Source organism: Mobula birostris, chromosome 11, assembly GCF_030028105.1.
Source record: "Mobula birostris isolate sMobBir1 chromosome 11, sMobBir1.hap1, whole genome shotgun sequence".
Classification (NCBI taxonomy): domain Eukaryota; kingdom Metazoa; phylum Chordata; class Chondrichthyes; order Myliobatiformes; family Myliobatidae; genus Mobula; species Mobula birostris.
The window spans coordinates 73,514,680-73,531,963 of record NC_092380.1 but is presented as its reverse complement, the minus strand read 5'-3'; the positions used below and the strand labels follow the sequence as shown (position 1 = coordinate 73,531,963).

At 42.1% G+C, this 17,284-nt stretch overlaps 1 protein-coding gene across 3 annotated transcripts in view; it reads left to right on the top strand.

Moving 5' to 3' along the window:
• LOC140205185 (protein inscuteable homolog) overlaps positions 1–17,284 on the top strand; it is a 311,027-nt gene that overhangs the window by 262,893 nt on the left and 30,850 nt on the right. For all 3 annotated transcript variants that reach the window (XM_072272528.1, XM_072272526.1, XM_072272527.1), the window contains one exon: positions 2,162–2,340. In XM_072272528.1, the coding sequence (XP_072128629.1) occupies positions 2,162–2,340 (179 nt within the window). The remainder of the gene's footprint in view (positions 1–2,161; positions 2,341–17,284) is intronic.

Here is a 17,284-nt window from a genome sequence, read left to right as displayed (position 1 = left end):
TGGAGAGAAATGTAACACTGGAAAGAAGATGATGTTTAAAGTTCCCTTTCAATGAAAATTTATGTCTATTAATATAGTCACTGCCTGTTACACTGCTGGTGTGTAGGTCAGCAGTGAAGGTCCTCCATCTCTGTCTGTCCTTGGCCATCTTCTCTATTGTGCCCCTGGTGTGGTCCAAGGTCCTTATTTCTGCCTTTACAGTATGGCGTCAAATTGTCTTTGGTCTCCTGTGTTTCTTCCACCCTTCAGGGGTCCAATAAAGTGACGTCTTGATGATGGAGTTGGCCTCTCTCCTCATCACGTACCCAATTCATCTCCAACGTTACCTCATGATGATTGTGGCCATGTCCTCTTGGTGACACTGAAGGAGTAGGGTGTGGTTGGAGATCTTTCTTGGCCAGAAAATGCGGAGGATCTTCTGGAGTCTCATGGGTGAACAACAACGACTTGGCAAGGTCATTCTCTTTCATGCACCTGCATTCTGAGCCATACAAGAGTGTGGTACAGCTTTACTTTGGTGTGGACGCTGTCAGCTTCAACATTATGATGCCGGCTGGCCATGTTCCCTTCCTGAGTGTAAAACTATTTCACCAGTTGCTGCCTTTAGTCTGCAAGATCCCGTTCATCTGCTTTCATTGAAACCCAGTATAGGTAGGTTGTAGTGACACTTTTCTGCAGTTATTTGTGCTAACTTACCAGTGTTATACATGGTTCGTACATTCCAAAAAATGATTTTGATCTTGATCTTGGCAGTGTTCCGGGCTCCCTTCATCATGCCAGTAGCTTCCTCTGGGTTTTCACTACTGTCAGTCATGCAAGTCCCGGCTGGAGAATCAGGAATACCATCGACTCACATATTGGATTCTTCATTGTGGTTTCCATGACAGTTGATAGCTCTGAGTTAAACCCCCAAACCTGGAGGACTGGTGGACTATTCTTAGTATGGCCTCTACCCTTTGACCTGTTTGGCATGGGTGACCCTACCAAGAGTCCTGTCTCCAGCCATCATAGCTCTCCAGTTTATTGAGGTACCCTACAAGTTTGTGGTCCTTTAATTTGAGGCATACTTAGTTTGGGGAATGGGATTTGCTTTTAGATATCTGGGACATATTACAGCATATTCCACCTCCACTTTAGATACTATTGGGCTGAAGTCATTGGATCCAAATTCGGGAGGCAGGGTACAAAGTGCATATGTTACAATTTCATGATTTTGACATTTGCAATTGAGGGCAAATTTCTCCTATGTCAACATCAAGCAATCGTATGAAAGGCATTAGATAAAGGACAGACATAATTGGTCAAAAAATGTCTCTGCTCCATTTCAGATTGTATTACTTTATTGTACCGTGACATATTTCCATCATCAGTTTAGTATGAATTAGCGCCAAAGTTAGGTCTAGTAATGTACAGTTCCATAGAAAACCAGAGCAATACTGAGAAGAAATCGTTTGCTGTCACCTGAAAAAGGATACATCAATAATTTTAGTAAATAGTCTCATAGCCAAACTGTTGAATGTGGTAAAACTTCTAATTTTCCTGCAGATGGCATTATTTGTCAGAGTTGCATGCTCAAGACAACTGGCCAGCTTAGAAATTAAATTATAGAATAAAATATATTTTCAATTAGTACTTTAAATTAGTGCGCACTAATCCCACATTTTACAGTAATTTACTGTACTAATAAACCTGCAGCTGTCTCTCAGCTACATGCTTCTCTGCTGGGATTATCACTTGTCCGGAAGAATTTTAAAAATATCTTATTGCTAGCTTAGTGATTGCACAAATCCCCAGGTGTTTCACTTACCAACTGCACCATGCTAAATTTTATTTCCAAAGCATCTTCTTAACAAGAAGTTGTGTTGCTATTGAAGATAAAATAATGTGAATAACATGTAATCAATATTAATTTGGATTAAGTTTTACAGACTGCACTGCGTTCATGCTCTCAATGTAATTTTGTTTTAAGTACAAAATTCAAAAGAGGCCTTTGGGAGTATGAATTAATACATATCAGATTTTGTATCTAATTTTAGTATTATACCACAAAACAGACCCAATGGGGCAACTGTGAATAGTGTTTTGCTTGGGAATTCGATAAATGCAAAATGACAATGGTCTATTTGCTTCTGAATGTAAAAGATGTTTTCTTTTCTCATAGAGTTATGTAAAGATGCCTCATCAAGTGAAGTGTTCCTACTGGCATCTGCTGCTCTTGCCAACATCACATTTTTTGATTCAATGGCCTGTGAGATTTTGTTACAGTTGAATGCAACAAAAATTCTTATACAAGCCTGCCATGACCCTCAGCGAGTTGACACTCCTTACTCCAAAGATCAGGTTAGTGCAATTATTTTGAACAATGCTCCTTATCTGCATGCTGTACTGCAAACTTACTAAGGTACTAAAACAAGAGAATGAACTATGAAAAAAGTGACAGAAGTTGACTTCTAAAATTACTTTCATTTGTTTCTGAATATTTGATTGTATATTATAGAGACTCTAGGTTGTATTGCACTGATGACCAGTCCATGGTTTGACAGAGAATCGCCTGCTGGCTGCAGTGCACAGGCCAACCAGCTCTTACCTTCCACACTTGCAATCATGTGCTTACAATCATATGTCAATGTATCTGGTCTTTCAGTCTCTCACTGAATGTCATCAAGTTCATGGATGCAGCTTATTTGTGCTGAGGTGAGGGTTCCAATGCCTTCAACTTCATACCAGGCTTTGCTGACAAAATTGATTTAATTAATTTGATTGAGATAGCTAAACTCGATTTAAAATTCAAATGAAGATTAAGTTTTGTTTTATTTAATGTTTGCGTAAAAAGTAACTCAAGAATAAAAAAGGTAAAGATATTATAAATATGTTATTTATTATATTTTTATCTTTCTTATTTTTGCAATTTTTATTGTTTAGTATATTTCAGCTGTTTTTAAATCTCTTAGTAACAGAAACTTATGACTCAGAATTATTAGAGACATTTGGAAACAGTAAGAAAACTCTGAGCAGTATGAGCTGCCAATAACTCGTAAGGGTAGTTTGAGGTGGGGCCGCAGGATCTAGTATCTGAGTCCTAGTCACTGGGCATAGGCAAGGCTGCATCATAATTTGGCTATAGCAGTGAAACTTGGAATAGCTTCAGAGTATGCATGAAGTTTATGCAGCAGTGGGGATAGGATGGTTTCATGGTGGTCAGGGTGGGGAGAAACTTGTGAGTGCCAAAAGCCTGCCTGCCTCAACCATGATCCCTGCCTTTAAGTTTGATACTAAATAGGTGTTATATCAATGATAGATAATCGTCATAACATTAAACAGATAAATGACAACTTTTTTCTCATTTTCCAATTTGCACATGTTCAGCACAGGCATACAATTTTTTACATTTCCATGTACATCCTGTTTAAGACGGTGCTACCAAACATGTGTGGCAGCTCACTGGTAGTTCAAAAGGCAAGAAGTTTGACTAAAAACATTACTAATAACACATTTTCTTTAGTAAATTGTGGTAAATTATCACTGAAAGCAATGAAGAGCTGAGTGAAGGCAAAGCGAATTAGAAGGATGAACTGTGCTGGTACATTGCAGAATTGATGCAGATAGGGTGAGCCATTTGGAGAAGAGAAGTCGAGGCAGAGGAGTTTTGAGTGTCCGGGGTGCAAGCTCGGATTGCTCTGGGCACTGAGCTGATTTGGAGAAATTGCGGCAGCTTTGGGCTTGATAGAGCGAAATCAGTGCCTGGAGTGAGTCACTGGGTGGCTTGGTTCTGGCCCGGAGCCTTTTGCTGCAGTGGGTCCTGGGTCCAAGTGCAAGGTACGATATACTATTTGGACAATTTAAACATCAGCCGAGAGAGACTGGAAAGTCAGGGTGTCGGGATCGGATGTGAGAGGCAAGTTTGATTGCTCTCCCACAATGTTCGCCTTGTCTCCATGGTGCTGAGGCTATGAAGACTGCCCTCGCTGCTCTGCTCTATGCCTGCTAATATGATGAACTAATATCAAGGCTTTGGGCCTACTCTGGGGTTTGGATATAAGGACATATTTCAATTCGGAATGTTGTGGCTCGCTTCTATTGTTTACAAGACTTGTGTTTTCTTTCCCTTTCTCTGCGAATCGGATGTTGGTCTTGATTTTATCTTTTTCAATTTGGTTCTTTCGGGTTTCTTGCTTTGTGGCTGCCTGTAAGCAAACAAATCTCAAGATTGTATAATTTATGCATTCTTTGATAATAAAAGTACTTTGAAAATTTGAAACATAAGAGAATGACACATGTGCAACAAATACACAAAAGGCACATACATATTTCATTTGTTCTAGTAAAGGACAGTATTTGGAAAAATTAATATTTGTTTATCTGCAATGTAATTTGTATTTCTGTTGCCATTTGGAATTATGAATGTCCTAGCATCGTTTTCCCCTGTGAAAATATGAAATGGTACTGATGTACAAAACAAACCAGGAATGCCAATCAACGTACTTAAAAAAGAAATCAGACTCAAATGTTACTGTGATGAAGAGCACTCAGTAAATGCACTTCTTACTCAGATTGTTTCACTCACGCGTAAACACCGCCTTGTCATTCTGCTGTCATTACAGTGAGTCTATGCACTTAAATGTCTGCCCCGGTATATTCTCATTATTGACCCACTTGTTTCCCTCCACGTTGCTGTCTGCATTCAGTCAGACACTAAAGTTTGGTTTGATTTCATTCTCTATTTTAACTTGACAGTAAGTATGTGATTGTGTGGCATCGACTGTTCTGCAGTTTCATGCTGTTGTTACCTGAAATTCACTTGGTGTCCGCTGAGTCCAAAACAGAGCTGATGCATTCGGGTTGGCTTTATGGAGCCTTTTCCACCATACATGGCAGAATATTTCATTTCTTTAGCAATGGGGACATGTAGAAGTGTGCATGTTGTTTGTGTACTCTTTTTAAGGTTGATACTTCTATTGATTTTGTAATATGATTGTAACTACATTGTGGAGTGCATCATATTCTAATTCATGAGTAGCCTTAAGTTAACCTTGTTGGTAATTAAAGATGATATGTCCTAGTGCAGAATTAAAGGAGCTCATTGCTCTCAGTATGAGAGAGAGAGAGATAGGGGCTGCCAAGCGTTCACACTGGACAAGAATAAGGATGGAGCTATTATTGTGTTTTCTTGTGGGTATCATTTTGTAAATATCGATGATTTTCTTTTCACTAATTTTCACTAATTTTTATAAGTTTGATTTTTGACACACCAAATAAGCACCCTTGCAGTTAAGTACTAAGCAACTCTAGCCATTTTTTTCTTTGGTCATAACCCACATTTTTAACAGTTATGTTGCAGGCATTTTGATGTACTGTGAATCTGAAAGATTTGCACAGCTAATAGCCCTTTGGGCAGAGCACTAGTCTACCAGCGAGTCCTGTATTGCCAAACATTGACTCTGCTAAATTACTAAGAACAGTTCAAAGCTTTTCTCAGTGCATAATGAAATTTACCATAGGGACTTGTTGCTGATCTAAGGAGTAATGTAGCCAAAAGGGATAACAATCAGAAACTTACTTTATGTAGCACTTTGCTCAGCACAGCTAATTTTCCAGTGAAATTACATTCCACAGATAGAACTGAGGTACCATTGACCTTTTTGAAGTAATGGCTCTTTGCTCTAGTCGCGACCATTCTTTTCTTGAGTAAAGGTTTCATTTTTTTAATTATCAACAATGCTTTTGTCACAGAGAAACCCTTCTCCAATTGACTTATTTTTGACTATATTTTCTGTATTTTATGTTGATTTATAATGTCAATCACAGACAGATTTAATCTGCTAACTAGCAGATGCACTTGGACTGAGGCAGTGGTGTTTTTAGTTTGCATTCATTGTATTTAACATATGAAAGAGATTCTACATCCCAGAATGTCTTGAATTTATGGATGTGGATTGTGTATAAGATCAAATGTTCTGTTCAGGCAGGGTACTTGGTAGTGTGGAGGAGCAAAGGGATCTGGGGGTAGATGTCCACAGATCCCTGAAAGTTGCCTCACAGGTGGATAGGGTAGTTAAGAAAGTTTATGGGGTGTTAGCTTTCATAAGTCGAGGGATAGAGTTTAAGAGTCGCGATGTAATGATGCAGCTCTATAAAACTCTGGTTAGGCCACACTTGAAGTACTGTGTCCGGTTCTGGTTGCCTCACTGTGGGAAGGATGTGGAAGCATTGGAAAGGGTACAGAGGAGACTTACTAGGATGCTGCCTGGTTTAGAGAGTATGCATTATGACCAGAGATTAAGGGAGCTAGGGCTTTACTCTTTGAAGAGAAGGAGGATGAGAGGAGACGTGATAGAGGTGTACAAGATAATAAGAGGAATAGATAGAGTGGATAGCCAGCGCCTCTTCCCCAGGGCACCACTGCTCAATACAAGAGGACATGGCTTTAAAGTAAGGGGTTGGAAGTTCAAGGGGGATATTAGAGGAAGGTTTTTTACTCGGAGAGTTGTTGGTGCGTGGAATGCACTGCCTGAGTCAGTGGTGGAGGCAGATACACTAGTGAAGTTTAAGAGACTACTAGACAGGTATAAGGAGGAATTTAAGATGGGGGCTTATATGGGAGGCAGGGTTTGAGGGTCAGCACAACATTGTGGGCCGAAGGGCCTGTACTGTGCTGTACTATTCTATGTTCTAGAAGTCCTTTGTTCTGAATATCCTTTCTGTGACATATTTTCTGTAACTTTTGTGTCTATTTCTAAATGAAAAGTTTTGCAGAATGCTTTACAAAGATCAGCAAATTAATTACTTACCTAACCAAACCTATTTTTATTTTGTTTATTGCGAATTCAGAATACATGGAATTAAATGCTGATTATTAAAATGTGTTGTAAGTGATTTTATAAGAACAGAATGAGGTAATAAAACTCTATTAGAAGATCATTTCTGTGCTGAGCACTATATTGTGAGCTTGTTAATGATCTTCTTGACTTTAAGTTGAAAGAATCTTGTAAATAAACCTCATGGGTTTTTGTCAATTCATACTTAGTAATTCAAAACTGTATAGTAAACTATATTTATTAATTGCAATTATGTAAAGAGATAAATTAAAAGAAACCATTTCTTGAGCACCAAGTCATATAAATAACAAATTGTAATGTTCTATACTCCTGCCCCATTTTCTGATGGTCTTGTTCTTACAGAAAAGCAAAGGTTTGCATTTATGTTGCATCACTCACTAATCTGATGGGAGGGGTGAGGTGGGTTGCTATGTTCCAGGAACCCTCACAACTGACAAAGCCTAAGGTCTTAGACTGAAAATGGCTATATACTGCGATTGAGGACACTGCTTTTGTCATTTGGAGCTGTGACGAGGTGAGCATCTTGTCTACAGTGCCTCTTGATGGAAAAAATCCGTATTAAGTCTAGGGATAACTTTTTAGTCAAGAGGAGGTGGTGACTGAGGAGAACATTGATGTTATCTTTCAATATGGTGGACAACAAAGGCCTCAACAGCTCCCTGCCTTTGTCAAGATCTCTCTGAAATGGAACCAGTGTACCATAGTCACCAGTGTGTATGCCTAAACTAAGAAGCTACTTATCAGGCCAAGGAGGACTTGTTTGGCCTGGAAAAATCCTGTAGCCATCAGACAGAGTGAGAGACAAACTGATCTTTCTGAATAGCTTCAAAGCCAAGGAATAAATCCTCTGGCAAGTAGGGAAAGCTAATTCCAGTGGAATCAAACTTCTAACATAATGCTACAGAACCTAGGCCTCTGTACCTCCCTCTGCCACTGGATCCTTGACTTCCTAACCAGCAGACCACAATCTGTGTGGACTGGAAATGATGTCTCCATCTGGCTGACAATCAACACTGGCATACCACAGGGATGTGTGCTTAGCCCACTGCTCTACTCTCTCTACACCCATGACTGTGTGGCTGGTCCCAGATCAAATGCCACCTATAAATTTACTGATGGCTGAATCTCAGATGGTGATGAGAGAGCATCATGATATACCAGTAGTTGAATGGTGCTGCAGAAACAACCTGGCACTCAACATCAGCAACACCAAAGAGCTGATTGTGGACTTCAGGAAGGGTAAGATGAGGGAACCCACACCAGTCCTCATAGAGGGATTAGAAGTGGAGAGAGTGAGTAATTTCAAGTTCCTGGGTGTCAATATCTCTGAGGACCTAGCCTGGATTCAACATCTTGATGCAGCTATAAAGAAGGCAAGACAGCGGCTATATTTCACTAGGAATTTGTGGAGATATGGTTTGTCAGCTAAAACACTCAAACACTTCTGCAAATGTACCATGGAGAACATTCCGACTGGCTGCATCACCATCCGGTATTGTTTGGGGGGGGGCGCGGGGGGCTACTGCACAGGATCGAAGTAAGCTGCAGAGAGTGGTAAAATTAGGCAGCTCCATCACGGGCACTGGCCTCTGTAGTATCAAAAACATCTTCAAGGAGTAGTGCCTTAGGAAGGCTGCGTCCATCGTTAAGGATCCCCACCACCCAGGACATGCCCACTTCTCACTGTTACTGTCGCGGACGAAGTACAGAAGCCTAAGGGCACTCACTCAGTGATTTAGAAACAGCTCATCTCCTCTGCCGTCTGATTTCTAAATGGACATTGAACCCATGAACACTACCTCACTATTTTTACTTGTTTTTTTAATAGACATATATATACTTAAAGTAATTCAGTTTTTTCTCTTTATTTATTTATCGCGTATTTCATTGTACTGCTGCCATAAATTCCACACCATATGCCAGTGATATTAAACCTGATTCTGATTCTCATAATGCTCAGAGCATGATCATCTCATAGTCAGCACTCTCTTTCACCAGTGATCTGTAAAGATGTCCATGCACATAACTGGTAATGATGACCATTGCTCTAATCATTACCTAACTTGCTCCATTTATTGTGTCACCCTGGCCCTGAGACAGCAGAGAGCAGAAAATCAGTGTTGATTTAAGGATACTGCAAAGATAGTTCTTCTTAGAGCATCCATGTCTCTCTATCTCTCTCTCTCTCTCTCTCTCTCTCTCTCTCTCTCTCCCTCTCCCTCTCCCCCTCTCCCTTTCCCTCTCCCCTGCACCTTTCTTCCCCTCCCCTCCCCTTCCCCCCCACCTGCCTCTCTCTTTCTCTCTCTCCCTTTCTCTCCTCCCTCTTTCTCTCCCTCCCTCCCCCCACATGGACCATCACTGAACTCCTGTCAGCAAGACTTGACCACAAAAATGGACCCAACAGAGAGAGAGTGGCAGAAATTGGCACTGAGTTTGGCCGGTCAGGTAGAAGAGAAGTTAAAGTAGGTGCAGGCAGAAGAGGCCTAGGCGATGTGGCAACCACTCGCAGAGTGATGTGCCCAGCCTAAACCAAGTTTCTTTGTTCGGGTGGAGCAGGTGAAGTTAGTGGAAGCCTAGTTTGTAGTGCAATAACCACTTTCAGAGCAGCAAGCATGAAGAACAGTTATCAGTTCAGGAACTTGTCCCAGACAGCCAGAATCAGCTGGCAGCCACCACTGTTCTTGCTGCCACTATTCAGCAGCCTTCTGCCAGGACAGTCCCACTTCCAGTGCTGTCACCTCCCATGTTCTCCTCTATAGCAGTCTCATCAGCCTCAGCCACTAATGGCCTGATTCCCTTGGCTGCTTCCAGACCCGAACAAAATATCACCCCACCAGGAAGATACTCAGGTGACCCCAATGGCTGCTGAGGCTTTATTACCCGGTGTGAGCGGTCTTTACAAGCCAGGTTGGTTCGGTGATGATTCACATAAACTAGCTTACATGATGAGTCTCTCAGGTGGGCTCCCGCTCTGCCTGTTCAATGCCCTACAATGTAATATTGATGTGACTCAGACACCGCTGTAGATTGAACAACCACGTTTATTCACCAGACTTCCATTTTTACTTCTCCACGTCCTGATGCACAGCTGATTTTCTCTTTAAATGTCCAGTATTTCTGCATTTCCTTTGGAACATCTTTTCTTTCTGTTGGCCATCCATTAGTAGTAATGTCTCTTAGCACTTGCATTTCAGGATCATCTCCAGTCGCTTTCCTGAACATGTTCAACTTCTCCTCAGAGATGTGTAGCTGAGGTGTAACCCAGCTGACCTCCAGCTCTCTACCTAGCAACTCTTCCTTTTGCTCTTTGAGGTAAGCACAGCTCAAAGCATCAGCAATGTACAGTTCTTTTCCTGGTTTATGGGTGACTGTGAGAGTGTACCTCTGTAGCCTGAGAAGCATCCTTTTCCGCCTCATAGGAGCTTGGTGGAGTGGCCTTTTGAAGTTGTTCTCAAGTGGTTTGTGATCACTCTCAACCTGGATTTCTTTGCCATATACATATTGGTGGAAGATCTCACACCCATAAACTATGGCGAATAATTCCTTCTTGATTTGAGCATATCGGCATTGACAGTCCGTAAGTGCTTGTGATCCATACGCCACAGGCCTCCAATCCTGTTGTATAACAGCTCCTATTCCCTCCGAACTGGCATGCACAGACATCATCACCAGTTTATTGACATCATAGAACTTGAGTGCTAATGCATTGGTAACCAACTGCTTCAATGTGTCAAAACTTTTCTTTTGTTCGTCTTCCCAATGCCATTCAGTGTTGCTCTCTAGTGGCTTTCGGAGTGGAGCGCTGACCTCTGATAAGTTGGGAATGAATTTGGCAAGATACTGTATCATGCCCATGAACCTCAATATTTCTTGCTTGTCTTTGGGTGGTGGTAGCTGTACCACAGCTCTGACCTTTTCATCATCTGGTTTTAGCCCATCAGCGCTGAGTACATGACCTATGTATCTGATCTCTGTAGTTCTGATCTTACACTTACTTTTGTTCAGTTTTAGGTTGTACTCACATGCTCTCCCCAGGAGCTTCCTCAGTCTCTGATCATGTTCCTCAATTGTGTCACCCCATATCAACAAATCATCAACGATGTTGACCACCCCGTCCAGGCCTTCAATCATTTGTGGCACGGATCTCTGGAATACCTCTGATGCAGAAGAAATGCCAAAGGGTAGACGCAGGACACGATATCTCCCTATGGGCGTGTTGAAAGTGCATAATTTGGAACTTTCTTCATCCAGCTTAGTCTGCCAGAAACCTTGATTTGCGTCTAAGACTGAAAAGTATTTTGCATTAGGTATGCAAGAGACAACCTCTTCAACCATGAGCAGCGGATAGTGCTCTCTTTTAATGCCTTGATTGAGATCTTGTGGATCCATGCAAATCCTCGTCTTTTTTTCTGTGACCACTGTCACCATACTATTCACCCAGTTGGTCGGTTCTATTTGTCTTGTTATGACTCCCATCTGTTCCATTCTGTGTAGCTCCTCCACTACTCGATCCCTGAGAGCTACTGGAATCTTTCTCGGGGCATGCACGACTGGTGCAATGGTTGGATCAATCTGGATATGGTGTTTCCCTGGTAAACGCCCTAACCCAGAAAACAAGTCATCAAAGTCTTTGAGAATGTCATTTTCTTTTTCAACACCATAGATTCGCTTCACCAGGCCTAGCTTTGTGCATGTTGCTTTGCCCAGTATTGCTGGAACATGTTGCTGCACTATTTCAAACTCGATCTTGTATTGTTGACCTTTGTACACGCAGGTGAGTGCTTTTTTGCCCGGTAGTGCCATCTCGTGGCCAAAATATGCAACAAGCTTGCAGGTGGATTTTCTCAGTCTTCCTCTGATGTCCAGTGAGTTGAATGTTTCTGCTGACATTGCATTGCACTTTGCCCCAGTGTCAAGCTTAAATGTCACTTTCCTCCTGTTTATTATCAAATCTTGAGTCCAATCATCTTCATCCTCCATCTCTGCATTGTCAATATTCTTGATGCATATCTCCTGTTCCACTTCAACTGTGCCAATGAACATGTCACAGTTGCCCTCACTCTGTTCCACAGCATGCATTTTCCTTGCGTGCTCCTTCGATTTGCACATCTTTGCAAAGTGATTTCTTTTCTCGCATAACTTGCATGTCTGACCTAAGGCTGGACATCTTCTGTATCCATGTTTATAACCACACCTGTTGCAGTTAACTTCCTTTTGATCATCCTGTGGAGCTGGCTTTGTCCTACTCTTGTCAGTTTTCACAGTTTTTATTTTGTGCACTTCAATCTCTTCATTGAGCACTTTAACCTGACTTGACGTGATCTTGCTGGCACGGCAAACATCAGTTGCCTTTTCTAATGTAAGATCCGCCTCCCTCAATATCCTGCCTCTCACTTGATCATCCCGTGTGCTGCATACAATCCTGTCACGTATTAAAGAGTCATGCAGTTGTCCGACTTCACAGTCTTTTGCCTTGTTCTGCAAATCTGTTACGTAGGCGTCTATGGTCTCTATTGGTTCTTGAGCCCTCGTGAAAAACCGGTGTCGGATGTACGGTAGGTTTTTACTCAGTTCGCAGTAATCTTGAAACTTTTTCTTCAACACTTCAATTTTATCTTGCTCATCATCTTGGAAGATAAACATGTTGCAAACCTTTATTGCCTCTTCTCCTGCCACATGCAGAAATGTAGCACATTGCACTTTCTCTGTCTTTTCAGCTACGCCGTTGGCGGTGTAAAACAGCTCAAACTTCTGGATTCATACTTTCCAGTTCTCAGCAAGATTACCTTGTAGGCTTAAACTTGACGGTTGCTGTAACTGTGACATCTTTTACGTGTCTTCTCTTCCTTTTTTTCCGCGATTTCTTCTGACACCATGTAATATTGATGTGACTCGAACACCGCTGCAGATTGAACAACCACGTTTATTCACCAGACTTCCATTTTTTACTTCTCCACGTCCTGACGTCATACGCACTCTGGCGCTACGAATACTCACACAATACATTACAACAAAAACAATATTCCCCTGCAGCCCAATCTTTCCAGCAATTTGTAGTCAAGTTCAAGAGAGTGTTTGATCTTCCAGTACAGTGCCAGAAGGCTGCCCACTAACTGCAGGATCTGCACCAAGGGAGAGGCACAGTGAGGGACAATGCAGTAAAGTTCTGCGCTCTTGTTGTTGAAATAGGATGAAATGAAAGACCCCTCATCACTGCTTTCCAATGTGGGCTAAATGCAGTGGTCCGTCATGAGGTCATAGTGTGTGACGAACAAGACAACCTGGATGGCCTGATAAATCTGGACAATTGAGTAGTCATTCAGTCGGCTAAGTGGTGCATAGAGAGAATGTCCCAACTCTCCTACTATCTAGATCACTGCTGTCTTCACCCCCTTTCTGTTCACGCAGTACCCAGACCACAGAGGACCCCATGCATGTGGGGAAGAACTGCACCCATCCAGGAAGAACAAGATCAGTGCAGGAGAACAGGTTTCTGATTCTACTCTGGCTCTCCCGGACACGTGCAGGCATCATATCCCAAGCACACAGTAAAAGAGGATATTTGTCAGCAAGAAGGAAAAATCTGATAGGTGAATTCTCCCTGCAAGCATCTTCTAATAATCAAGTAATGCTCCCAGCTTCCCTGTCGAGAAGCTCTAGACAAATGAGCTTCAGGGACTTATTGACTCCAGGGCAGCCAGGAATCTCGTAGTTACTCTGGCTCAAAGGTGAGGATTTCCCGCTCAACAATTGAGAGAGAATATTGATGTCAGGGCTCAAGATTGTCAGCTTTTGGGCACTGGCAGGATCCACCTTTCTACAGTACTTCTCCAACTTGTGCCAGAAGGTATCTGTAGGGAACATTTCTCCTTCTATCTTGGAGACTCACCAGAGCTGCCACTGGTGTTTGGCCTTCCCGGGAAATCTCGGCACAACCCATTGATCGATTGGCTCCTAAACGAGCTCCAAGAGTGGGGACTGGCATGCCTGTCTACCTGTTTGGGTCCAGCTCAAGCCGCTGTCAGTATACACCCTCCTGGGCGAACTGCTAGTCTGGACCCAAATGGTGTTTCAGCTGAATATGTTGACCTTCTTGAGGTCTTCAGCAAGAAGGTGGCCACCTCCCTGCCTCCACTCCGGCCATACAACTGTGCCATTGACCTCTTACCCAGTTCTATTCCTCCCCGAAGCTGGTTCTTTTCCCTTTATTGTCCAGAAATGATGACCATGAAAGAATGCATCAAGAAGGCATTGGCCTTAGTATTTATCTGTCTATCAACGCCACTAGCAGGGGTGAGCCTCTTTTTTGTGAGCAACGATGGCAAGCTCCATCACTGTATTGATTATCAGCCCCTCAACAAGATCACCATGAACAACTGCTACCCTCTTCGCCTTCTTGCCTCTGCGTTTGAACATCGGGGAGTGACTATATTCTCCAAAACAGATCTACACCCTGGTTCACATCCGAGAAGTGGAAGACAGTATGCTACACCTTCACTGGCCGCCATGAGTACCTCGTGATGCCATTTGGTCTGGTCAATGCCCCTGCTGGTTTTCAGGCCCTGGTTAACAATGTGCTCTGGGATATGTTGAATCAGTTTGTTTTTGCTTATTTGGATGACATTCTTATCTATTCCTGCTCTTGCCAAGGACACATACAGCACATCTGGAAGGTTTGCAGACAGCTCCTCAAGACCAGTCTTTATGCTAAGCCAAGATGTGTGAGTTCCACAAAGACAGGTGTTATTCTTGGGCTACATTCTCAATCCTTCCAGTGTTCAGATAGATTAATGTAAAGTTCAGGTTTGACCATAGACAGTTTGGGCCCAAACCATGTACAGTCAAACAAATGATGCATTTCATGGGGTTTGCAAACTTTTATCACCGCCTCATCAGAAACTTCAGTTCCATTGTGGCTCCCATAAATGCACTCAGCGTGAAGACCTCTGCAGGATTCCAGTGGACCAGCCCAGCAGCATCCAGACCCATCCTGTCTATTCGTCTTCATGGATGACTCATCTGATGGTGGTGTTGGAGCTGTACTCTTCCAGGGCTCTTCAGCAGATAATTGGCTGCACCCCTGCAGAGCGGAACTATGATGTTGGGAACTGAGAATTTTTGGCTGTCAAGGAGGCCTTGGATACATACCAACAGAGCACCTCTTTCTGGTATGGACTGACCACAAAAACTCTCCTACATTCAAGATGCCAAGCGATTCAACTCTCATCAAGCCTATTTGGGCTCTCTTCTTCACCCAGTTTAATTTCACCGTCCCCTACCTGTGGCAGCAAGAATACCAATGCCTATGCTCTGTCCCACCAGTCTAACATCCCTGAAGATGTCATCGCGCTGGGTATGGGGCAAGGTCCAGTACCTTGTAGATTAGGAGGGGCATGACCCAGAGGAACGATCTTTGTTTTGGCTCAAGACATCCTGGGTAAGTTTCTCATCCACACTTACAGTAGGCACAGATTTCTCGCGCTTCAGAAGCCGTGCTTCGGGAGGGGGGCCCTCTCTCAATCATGGACGCTGCTGCAGAATTTGGGCATCCTCGTAAGCGGGCAGCTGGAAGAAGGACTAGACTTCATAGTCCTGACGAAGGGTCGCGGCCTGAAACGTCGACTGTACCTTTTCCTAGAGATGCTGCCTGGCCTGCTGCGTTCACCAGCAACTTTGATGTGTGTTGCTTGAATTTCCAGCATCTGCAGAATTCCTGTTGTTTGCTAGCTAAGAGATGAGGTATTATGTGCGTTGTAAATAAATAGAAAGGAGAGCTTTTTCCATGCGTGACTTGGAAGTGCATCATGGAGGGCCAGGGCAATCGGGGCCGCTTCATTTTCCTCTTCTTTCTTTCTGAAACTTGACCAATTAAACATCTTTGTTTCTCTAGCTTTTAAAAAGTAAATCTCTTGGTGGATGTTTTAAAGTGCTGACTGATTGAGATGTGCATTGTGTCAGTGTATGAATTACATTCTAAACAAGTTTTAGATTTTTCTGCAGTATCTCCCATGAAGAAAAAAAGTTCAATACTTGCCCTCTACACAGGCAATGATCATTTTTTTTATCACCAGAGGGAGCTTTACTTTGAAAGGTCAGACATTTGAAATCAGTCAATACAAATAAAGCAGAATGATTTTTGTAAGATGCCTGATTCATACTGGTGAAATAAGCAAGAATTAGTTTATTGAGGCATTCAAGGAAGATCGATTTACTTATTTATTTAGAGATACGGCATAGAATGGGACCTTCCGGCCCAATGAGCCACACCACCCAGCAATCTACCGATTTAACCCTAGCCTAATCACAAGGTAATTTACAATAACCAATTTACCTACCAACCGGTGTGTCTTTAGACTGTGGCAGGAAACTGGAGCACCCAGAGAAAACCCTTCTACACACACTGGAAGAACGCACAAGCTTTTTTAGAGAGGTCGCCAGAATTGAACTCTGAACTCCAATGCCCCAAGCTGTAATAGCGCTGTGTTAACTGCTACACTGCCAAGCAACTGTTGGCATGCTTTGCAACTGTGAAACAAGGACATGGGATAATTCTGACGTGGTTTCTTGTAAACTGATGGATATGTAAAATTGTATAACAATCAAATGCAATGAAACTTGTATTGAGTTTAAATAACCAAAGATGTTTGTTGTAGACAGACTACCTCATTCTTAAACTGTGATTTACATTGTGTTAGCAGATAATTCAATCCAATTTAAAATCAATTGATAGCATTGCTTCATAACTGAAGATGAGAAATATGACTGTTGGCTTAAAACGGCTGGGAGAAATACACACTAGTGCACTCCAGGTTCCAAGATAATTTGGAGTCAGTGGATGATATTTAATGATATATAAATGATATAGAAATGAGGAAGAGGAGGATATGGAGATGTTTGGAAAAGACAATATAGAGAGGATAAAAGAAGCCTGGGAAGATATTGAGTGGTGTATATATGGGAAAGCAATTCAAAACTTTCTTCACAAGACAGATAATTTTACAAAATATTGGAGAATGGTTTGGTGATTATATTGACATCTGCAAATAGGTAAGAAGAATAAAGAAGAAAACTGCTGTATAATGAGTTGCAAAGGATGTCATTTAAGAACTTGGATATGACCATTTTGGGTTTGCTAGAATCTCAAAACTTGATTGGAGAGTTTCACATGAGCAATTAAAGTGGAATGAATCTGGATTAAAACATTTTTAATGATTTCTGTCAAACAGGATAGTCAGAAATGGTTCCAGTTAGCAAAGAGTGAAATAAAATCTGCTCTCTAGAGATGCTAAATTTACAAATCCAGATTGAATTATTTACATTAAAGTTTATGATAATTTGATTTGGCACATTGATTACAGTAGTAAAAATACAACTTAATAGTCAACTAGACTTAGATTGGCCGTGATTCTCTCTCTTGTCGCCAAAAGGACCACTATTTTTTGTTATTG